The sequence below is a fragment of the Podarcis bocagei genome (genome assembly GCF_964188305.1).
Source record: "Podarcis bocagei genome assembly, chromosome: 10".
NCBI classification, from domain to species: domain Eukaryota; kingdom Metazoa; phylum Chordata; class Lepidosauria; order Squamata; family Lacertidae; genus Podarcis; species Podarcis bocagei.
In genome coordinates, this window is record NC_138135.1 from 11344074 (window position 1) to 11354216 (window position 10143).

At 45.1% G+C, this 10143-nt stretch overlaps 1 protein-coding gene and 1 long non-coding RNA gene across 2 annotated transcripts in view; one reads left to right on the top strand and one right to left on the bottom strand.

Annotated features, from left to right (window-relative positions):
* Positions 1-10143, bottom strand: part of LOC308595853 — a 222866-nt gene that overhangs the window by 13517 nt on the left and 199206 nt on the right. The window lies entirely within an intron of this gene.
* PFKFB3 (6-phosphofructo-2-kinase/fructose-2,6-biphosphatase 3) overlaps positions 4834-10143 on the top strand; it is an 83908-nt gene continuing 78598 nt past the window's right edge. Inside the window, exon 1 of the mRNA XM_081210088.1 lies at positions 4834-5156. Within this exon, the coding sequence (XP_081066214.1) occupies positions 5141-5156 (16 nt within the window). The 5' untranslated portion in view covers positions 4834-5140. The remainder of the gene's footprint in view (positions 5157-10143) is intronic.

Here is a 10143-nt window from a genome sequence, read left to right on the forward strand (position 1 = left end):
CCAGGGTGTGAATCATCCCTGAGAATTTTCCTCACTCTCCTGAGGCAATGTTCTTCCATGATTTCACCAGCAGATTCACGGGACAGCCCATTATATCTTGTGCTGTATTCACCACCCTCTGTAGGCACTTCCTATCAGATAATGTCAAACCAGTGTACCACACCGTGATGCAGTATAAAAGGACACTTTCTATTGTGGACTGGTAGAAGGAGATCATCAAATGTTGACTGACATCGTTCTTCCGCAACACTCTGAGGAGATGGAGTCTCTGTTGGGCTTTCTTAACCACCTGGGTTGTATGTATTTTCCACCGTTGAGATATTTGAAGATGGCTATCATATCTTCTGCCGCCTCCTCTTTTCCAGGCTAAACATACCCAGCTCCTTCAACCGTTTCTCATAAGTTCGGGTTTCCAGACCCTTGATTATCCTTTGCACACGTTCCAGCTTGTCAACATCCTTCTTAAATTGTGATGTCCAGAACTGGACACAGTTTGGCTACCTTTGAAGGTGCCCAGAAACTACAGCTAATCCAGAATGCAGCAGCCAGACTGGTGACTGGGAGCGGCCGCCGAGACCACATAACACTGGTCTTCAAAGACCTACATTGGCTCCCAGTACGTTTCCGAGCACAATTCAAAGTGTTGGTGCTGAACTTTAAAGCCCTAAACAGCCTCGGTCCTGTATACCTGAAGGAGCGTCTCCACTCCCATCGTTCTACCCGGACACTGAGGTCCAGCGCTGAGGGCCTTCTGGCGGTTCCCTCACTGCGAGAAGCCAAGTTACAGGGAACCAGGCAGAGGGCCTTCTCGGTAGTGGCGCCCTCCCTGTGGAACGCCCTCCCACCAGATGTCAAAGAGAACAACTACTACCAGACTTTTAGAAGACATCTGAAGGGAAGCTTTTAATATTTGATGTATTAGAGTATTTTAATATTTTTTTTGGAAGCTGCCCAGAGTGGCTGGGGAAGCCCAGCCAGATGGGCGGGCTATAAATAATAATAATAATAATAATAATAATAATAATAATAATAATAATAATAATTAATTATTATTATTATTATTATTATTATTTATTATTATTATTATTATTATTATTATTATTATTATTATTATTACTCCAGGTGTGGTCTGGCCAAGGCAGAATAGAGTGGGACTATTACTTCCCTTGACCTGGGCACTATAGACTTCTGCTGACATAAGGCTAGTACACCAATGGTTCACCTATTTTCCTTAGCCCCAAGTGACATTTCTGGGCTGATATATGTCCGTGCTCCCCTGAAAAAGGCAGTTCTACATTTTGCTTTGGAGCAAAGATTCTGAAAACTGGAGGGTTTTTTTTTCCCCTACTCACATATCCCAGGATAGTGACAAAATTCCTGCTTAGCTATGACCTCATGTGTCTTCTTGTCATTCCCAGTTGAAGAGCTCCAGTATTCCTCTAGCCTCTTCCTCTCCTAATCACTTTAGAAGCCAAGATCACATTATGATCTTCCTAGAAGAGAATACAGTAATAATAAAAAAATCCCATAAGGAAATTAAAATGCACTCTCACTAATGAATTAGGAAAGTGAGATGACGGCAGCTTTGCGTTCAGAGCCAGAAATCTGCCTGCATTTTTATTGGAGGCCAATTAAATAAATTGTGCCGGTCTACCATAGTAAGGATTCCTTGAATTGTGAGTATTTGGAGAGATTTATACAGATGCAATAGGCAGCCTTATAGCCAAGTGTACCAAACCTGCTGTTCTCCAGATATTTTGAACCACAACTCCTTCATCCCACCTGGCATGGCTGGAGAGCGCTAGGTGAAGGCTGTACTGTATGTATATATATACAGTGGTACCTCGCAAGACGAATGCCTTGCAAGACAAAAAACTCGCTAGACGAAAGGTTTTTCCGTTTTCGATTTGCCTCGCAAGACGAAATTTCCCTATGGGCTTGCTTCGCAAGACGAAAACGTCTCGCGGCTTTGTTTCCTTTGTCTAAAAACAAAGACATGTTTTGTTTATAATGTTAATTTATTTTCCCTTCAATTTTTGAACTGCTCTTTACAGTATGTGTGACTTTAAAGAGCAGTTAATAAACTGTTGTTGTACCAAATTTGGCTTTGTTTCGACTTTTTTTGACCATAGGAATGCATTAATTGATTTTCAATGCATTCCTATGGGATTTCGTGCTTCGCAAGACGAAAAATTCGCTAGACGACAAAAATTGCGGAACGAATTAATTTCGTCTTGCGGGGCACCACTGTATTTTAAAAAAGTGATCCATTGTTTTGTCCCCAAAAAACCCATTTTAATGATACAGGTAGGTAGCCGTGTTGGTCTGTCGTAGTCGAAACACGAAAACTCATACCAAGAACAAACTTAGTTGGTCTCTAAGGTGCTACTGGAAGGAATTTTTAAATATTTTGTTTCCATTTTAACGAATTGGCAGAAATGAAGCTAACTGGGCCCATTTGCTTACATTTTACGTAGTTTTCCCTGTTTCAGGGACAAAAAACCATGCCGGGTACTGAGGAACATTTTCTGGCTTTACAGAAGGTTACCTTGTGCTTCCTACATAATGTTGATAATATCTGAACCTGGAAGACCACGTGAAAAGGGCCAGCAATGTGGTTACTTAAGTGCACCAGAGTTCACCCGCTGGGATAAGAAAGGCACGTTCCGTGCAGAAGCAATTGTGTGCGGAGGCAAACAGCTCTTTGGATAGGGTGGTGCGTGCACAATAAAGTCTAGCTTCTGTGATGTTTCCTTTTGCTTTTACAGTATCTCTCCCAGGGAATCAGAACTGTAGAGTTGGAAGGGACCCTGAGGATCATCTAGTCCATGACCCTAGGATGATGATGATGATAGTAATTTATTATTTATACCCCGCCCATCTGACTAAGTTTCCCCAGCCACTCTGGGCGGCTCCCAATCGAGTGTTAAAAACAATACAGCATTAAATATTAAAAACTTCAGATGTCTTCAGGTGTCTTTTAAAGATAAGATATCTGCTTATTCCTTCACATCTGAAGGGAGGGCGTTCCACAGGGTGGGTGCCACCACTGAGAAGACCCTCTGTCTGGTTCCCTGTAACCTCACTTCTCGCAATGAGGGAACCGCCAGAAGGCCCTCGATGCTGGATCTCAGTGTTTGTGCTGAACGATGGGGGTGGAGACACTCCTTCAGGTATACAGGACCGAGGCCTTTTAGGGCTTTCAAGGTCAGTACCAACACTTTGAATTGTGCTTGGAAACGTACTGGGAGCCAATGCAGATCTCTCAGGACCGATGTTATGTGGTCTCGGTGGCCACTCCCAGTCACCAGTCTAGCTGCCACATTCTGGATTAGTTGTAGTTTCCAGGTCACCTTCAAAGGGAACCCCACATAGAGCACATTGCAGTAGTCCAAGCGGGAGATAACCAGAGCATGCACCACTCTGGCGAGACAGTGCGCAGGCAGGTAGGGTCTCAGCCTGATTAAAGAGTCTCAAGCTGAGATACAGCCTCTTTCCCCTTCTTGAACCCAAGGGATGAGAAGTGGTTTGGGAAAATACACCAGGAACAAGGGGGAAAGAAATATTGACATCTGGATCTGCTGCCCCGGTAGATCCTGCCACCTGAGGTGGTTGCCTCACCTTGCCTCATGGGTGGGCCGGAACTGGGTAAGGCTATCCAACGGTTAGTAGCCACGTTGGCTATGCCCTACCCCCAACTGTCCGATGCAGAAGGCCTCTGAATTCCAGTTGCTGGGAAATGCAATTCAGGACAATGGGCTCAGGTCGCGCTGGTGGGCTTCCCTTGAGAACCTGGTTGGTCATTGTGAGAACAGCATGCTGAACGAAACAGGCCTTTGTCCTGATCCACATTGGAAGACTCACCTTGGCTCCCAGTACGTTTCCAAGCACAATTCAAAGTGTTGCTGCTGACCTTTAAAGCCCTAAACGGCCTCGGCCCAGTAGACCTGAAGGAGCGTCTCCACCCCCATCATTCAGCCTGGACACTGAGATCCAGCTCTGAGGGCCTTTTGGTGGTTCCCTCCCTGTGAGAAGTGAGGTTACAGGGAACCAGGCAGAGGGCCTTCTCGGTTGTGGCACCTATCCTCTGGAACACGCTCCCATCAAATGTCAAGGAGTTTAAAAACTCTGCAACTTTCAGAAGACATCTGAAGGCAGCCCTGTACAGGGAAGCTTTTAATGTTTTCTTATGTTTCTGTATAAATACGCTGGAAGCCGCCCAGAGTGGCTGGGGCGACCTAGTCAGATGGATGGGGGGTACAGTGGTATCTTGGGTTACAGATGCTTCAGGTTAGACGCTTCAGGTTACAGACTCCGCTAACCCAGAAATAGTACCTCAGGTTAAGAACTTTGCTTCAGGATGAGAACAGAAATCACACGGTGGCAGCGGGAGGCTCCATTAGCTAAAGTGGTGCTTCAGGTTAAGAACAGTTTCAGGTTAAGAACGGACATCCAGAACAAATTACTTATTATTATTCAGCATTCAGGCTATTCTACTGTCCTTATTTTGAGTTGATTTATTATATGTTTGAAATATAAATGAATCCCAAAGTGGCTCACAGACAATAAAAAATAATAACATGCTAGTACATAATGGAACATCACAAATACAGCTTGAACCATGCAGAATAGTCAACAAATCACCACCGAAACAATGACAATCTATAAAACTCTGTGAACAAAGCAATAATTGAAAAATAACCCAAGCAAAAATTGTTGTTGTTGTTATAGAAATGCCTTAATCTCAAATGCTTGGGCAAATAAAAAGGGCCTCGCTCTCTTTGCAAATGTTTTCTGAGCCCATCGCTGACGCCTGAGTGCTGTCTCTGCGAGCTCGGAGCCAGCTTAGCATCCCAGCAAACCGCAGGGCTGGGAGGCGAAGGGTTAAGCGGCGCTCTGCGGGCTGCATCCTGCAAACCCGGCTTCCTCCTTTTGCAAATCGAAGGTGGTGACGCTGCCGAGAGGAATTGACCAAATTTGTCCGTTTCCTTCCTTATTGCACCAATTTCCAGGCAGCAAGTGAGAGAGAGGCAGAGAGAGCTGGAAGCCCCGGGATAAGCGCGACCCCGCAGTTAGAGAAGCAGCTGCGTTGCCCGCGCCTAACTTTCTGCAAGAGGGGGGCTAAGCATCATCTGCAGCGATGCCCTTCCGGAAAGGTAAGCGCTTTGGGGTGTTGTTCGTTCCTCCTCTCTCATCTTCAAGGCGGAGCTTCCCGGTCCAGGCCTCCGAGGAGGAGACGGGTGGGCTTGGTCGCTTTCGGTTTTGCCTTGCAGCCAGAGTCAAGGTGCTAAAGGCTCCGCTTGCTTATCTCGGATCAGGTGCAATTCGTACCTTGACACTCAGGTCAAGGGCTTGGATTCTCGCCCAGGTGGTTAATCTGCACCTGGGCTGCACCACGTTAGGCTCCAGGTACGGAGGGGGCGAGTGTGCCACCTGACTTGCATGGTACCCCCCCCCCCCGTTGCAGGGAAGATTCCCTGCAGGTAGAAAAGTAGAACCTCAGGGATCAGCCCAAAGTGACATGTGATATTTTGAATGCATTTTTCATCAACTACAGTATTTCATAAACTGTGTGAGCCCTGTGATGTTGTGTGTGTGTGTGTGTGGAAACAACAACTTAAAGCTGCTTGCCAAAAAAGGGGGGAAAGATAATAAAGTTATGGAGGCAAAATTCCCCATAATATAAAACTTTAAGACAGTTAAAACAACAGTTGACGGTTCTGTTAGCTTGATTCTGTGAAGCGGTGCAGTCCAAAGTGGAGGTTTGTCACCCTGCTGAAAGCTAGGTCTTTGTTGAATAAGGAATATTCCTGTTCGACTACTGGTTTTCTGTGCTTGTAATGGCTGCTTGCCGTCAATGAAGGTTTCCCCCCCTTTTTTAAGAGATTTTCATTCTGGATTTATGGTGTTGTGACCTCACCTGGGACCTGCAGGTGTAGGGTGGCTGATAAACTTGATAATAAATTTGATGATGATGGGACTGCACAACCCAGCCCTGTGTCCTATTGTCCACATGGCATCTGAAGCGACTCACAGCACATGCGTGTGGGGGGCATGTGACTGCGATGCGCACTGAAGGGCGTGTTGTGAGAACCCCTCTACTGGCTTGCAGGATGTTATCGGCTGGCGTTCCTTTTGCTAAAGCATTTTCCCATATGAATTCGCTTTGTTTCAGAAGCCCAAGAGGGTTTTAGCCCCTGGCGCGTGATCTACGGGCCAATTTTCCGAGTGGCATCTGACGCATACATGAGAAACTGTTGCTCTCGTGTGGGGTGGGGGTACATGGTATCCCATTGAGTCCTCGTAGCCAAGAACACATTGCAAACCGCTCTTGGGGCCGTCACTTATGCTGCAACCCGGATATCCAATGAAATAAAAAATTTAAGGTCTTTTATATATATAATAAATGTTCATAAATGTACCAAGCAACACGTACATAAATATATAAACCACATGTCTGAAGCAGCACAGGAAAACAGCCCTGAAACCATTTTGACTCCCAAAGTGACCAAATGATTTCTCTGCAAGGTCAAGGAAAATGGAAAAGCCTCCCCATTGTCTTTTCCTTCACAAATCCTGTCTTAAGGGTATGTCTGTGTATGAATAGGGTGAGCCTGTGACCTGGCTCAGGAACTAAGTATTTATCATTACAAAAGACTGGCTATGCTCCCCAGGGTATCCAATCAAGTAAGCATTAACAGGTAACCTGCCAGACAGGAGGGAAGCAACGCACTCATATTTCTGCTGTAGACCGCCCCTTCTGTGATGTAGGTATGATTTGTCTGGGGGGTGGTCTTGAGCTACACCCCTTCTGTGATGTAGGTATGATGTTTCTGGGGGGTGGTCTTGGACTCCAGGGTGGGCAATTTAAAATGTTTATATAAGGGCGGGCATACCTTGGTTCAGAGTCCTCCTCCTTCTCCTGCGAGTGAGGGGAGCACCCTGTTGCAATAGATCATTAAAGATCAGGCTTACTAGCTGCTTTGCTTCTCAATATTCTCTGGTTGGCCTCTGTTCTTTTCTCCGACCGATGGAGAACCTGCAAAGGACTCTATAAGGCCCCTTGTGTCCCCCATAAGGGAATAAGGGCAGATTTTCGTTTATTACACCAACCAAGGCTATTCTAAAATGTTCCAGTCTAGTATGTAACCGCCGGTGGAATGTCATGGACTGGTTGGACGCAGAGGAACCAACTGGGGGACCCCCAAGGCAGGAAGGCTCAGAGCCTGGGCAGTGGTGGAGGAAAAATGATGAGTGGTGAATGAGAGAAGACTTGGAGGAAGAGGTGTCAAGGCTTGTTGTTGTTGTTCAGTCATTTAGTCATGTCCGACTCTTCGTGACCCCATGGACCAGAGCACGCCAGGCACTCCTGTCTTCCACTGCCTCCCGCAGTTTGGTCAAACTCATGCTGGTAGCTTCGAGAACACTGTCCAACCATCTCGTCCTCTGTCGTCCCCTTCTCCTTGTGCCCTCCATATTTCCCAACATCAGGGTCTTTTCCAGGGAGTCTTCTCTTCTCCTGAGGTGGCCAAAGTCTTGGAGCCTCAGCTTCAGGATCTGTCCTTCCAGTGAGCACTCAGGGCTGATTTCCTTAAGAATGGATGGGTTTGATCTTCTTGCAGTCCATGGGACTCTCAAGAGTCTCCTCCAGCACCATAATTCAAAAGTATCCATTCTTGGGTTAAGTACTTAATTCGTTCCGGAGGTCCGTTCTTAACCTGAAACTGTTCTTAACCTGAAGCACCACTTTAGCTAATGGGGCCTCCTGCTGCCACTGCGCCACCAAAGCACGATTTCTGTTCTCATCCTGAAGCAAAGTTCTTAACCCGAGGTACTATTTCTGGGTTAGCGGAGTCTGTTACCTGAAGCATCTGTAACCTGAAGCGTATGTAACCCGAGGTACCACTGTATGTACCAACACTTTGGACTTCCTGTCTATCCCGTTGTATATTCCTTTTTTACAAATGAATGTACTCTTATTATTGTACATTTCTTTACATTTTATCTAATACATTCCTATATCAATATGTACCCTTGGTCTTATTTCTCAACTCAGTCTCTCTCCAACGTCAATCGAATGATAGCATAGATAGCGAACCTTTACTGTATTTTTGAACATATATCTTATATCTATCCCACTTTTCCATAAATTTTTGTTTTGAATTGCCTCTCAGGCTATTTGTCAACCATTTCAGCATTCAGCTGAAATTCGCCATTTCAGCAAATTCTTGTAGCTTGTTATGCCAATCCGATATTGTTCCCACCAACTCTCAGTGTGCCTTCTGTCAGACCTCACCTGCTGTCACCCAACCAACTCCCCACCCAACCTCTCCATTTCAGACTGGGTGGGGACCTCATATACAATCTGACTTTGGCGCATGCCTCCGTGATGACACCATGTGCGATTGCGAACTGCGCCTGAGGCTTCTGCATGAGATGAGATTATAGGAAGGTGGGAGACTATCCTCCGAATAGAGCAGTATAGAAGGTGTAAAACTGGAATTACTATCTGAGGGAAAGTGCAATGGACCTGAGGAATACCTGAGCTACCCCGTAGACCTGTTTCTGTGTGCAATTCAAAGTGGGGAATGTGGAGTCACCTTTGGTGGAATGTATTTTTCCGCAACCTGAATTGTGAAAACCAGAATTTCCTCTGGGAAAAGAACAGGGCGTTTTGTTTACGTAGCTGGAATTAGGAAAGTTTTTATTGTGTTTGTGTGTGTGTCTATGGCGTCAGCTTCCATTTCGGTTGTGTTGGGAAAGGGGGAACTACCGCTGGAAAGCCTGAATTCCCTTTGATGGCATAATTTTTTGGGGAAAGCATATTACCTGAAGGCAAGAAGTACATGTCATGCAGTACAAGCAATAATTGTTTAAGCTGGAGCACTGTCCGCATAGACGAAGGTCATAGAACAATAACCATGTTTAAACAACACAGAGAACAGAGGAAACTGATTATACTGTATACTTGATAAGAATGTATTTTGACTATTTGATTTGTGATAATACTGCCTCAAAATCCATAAGGAGAAAGCGGAGGTAAAATTATTGGGCAGGAAAGCTCTTCAGAAATTGTGTGCAAGAATCATAAGGCCCTGAGGAAAGCAATTTTTAATTTTAAACGTTATTCCTAAGTGGGGGGGGGGGGAACCAACGAACTTGCCAATGTTAATGGAAGTACAAATCATTAAGGTTTTTGGACTCAGGGAACTAAAAGAATCTTTAAGAAGTCTGACTTCAAAAATACTGATTTAGCTAAACAAAACTGCCGATACTTTTGAGGTTGGTTCTTAGGCTGCAATCTGAAGCCAACTTTACCTGGAAGTAAGTTCCATTGACTTCAATAGGACTTACTTCTGAGTAGACATGGTTAGGATTGTGCTGTTTTTGGCTGAGGCACTGAGGATGGAATATAATACAAGAGGGGGGAAAACAGCTTCCACAAGAGGAATAATGAGGAATAATTTTCAGACTTGGCCTCAAGGACAAAGCAGAAATACAACCCTTAATAACCTAGATGACAAAGCAGAAATATAACCTGAATAACTCAAGAGCTACCAAAACAAGACAAAAAACAGACGGTATTCTCCACAAAGCTCCCAGAGTCATGTAAGCAGAAAGTGATTCTGATTTCAGATCCTAAGGAAGGCTTGACATTTATAGATAATCTACAAAATGACTCTGAAGGAAGAAGGAGCTCAGAAGAACGGCAAATACCAAAAGGTTCAGAACCAGTCAGTCAGTCCTGCGAGACAAATACAGATAGCATCTAAAACAAGCCACTTGACGCACCTGCCCTACTTTAGACAACAAAACCAGCTGTTTGTGTGGGGCCTGTGTGTAACATTTAGTGTTTAGTGGACTCTCAGACGCAGTGTTAGAAACTCAGATTTATGCGCTAGGCGCCAAATGGCTCCTTAAACCAAGGTTGCAGTCGCCAAAAGGGAATGTCTACTTGCCATTTTGTGGCAAGGCGGCTCTAAAGTCTTATTTTTCAAACATTGGACTGACTGTGATTCCTGCTCAGTTAAACCTCGGACTACCTTGAGCTAGGTTAAAAGCTCTGAGAACGTCAAGAAGAAAAGTCATTTGATCCAAGGACAGTCCACAGATATACAGTCATACCTCAGGTTACAGATGCTT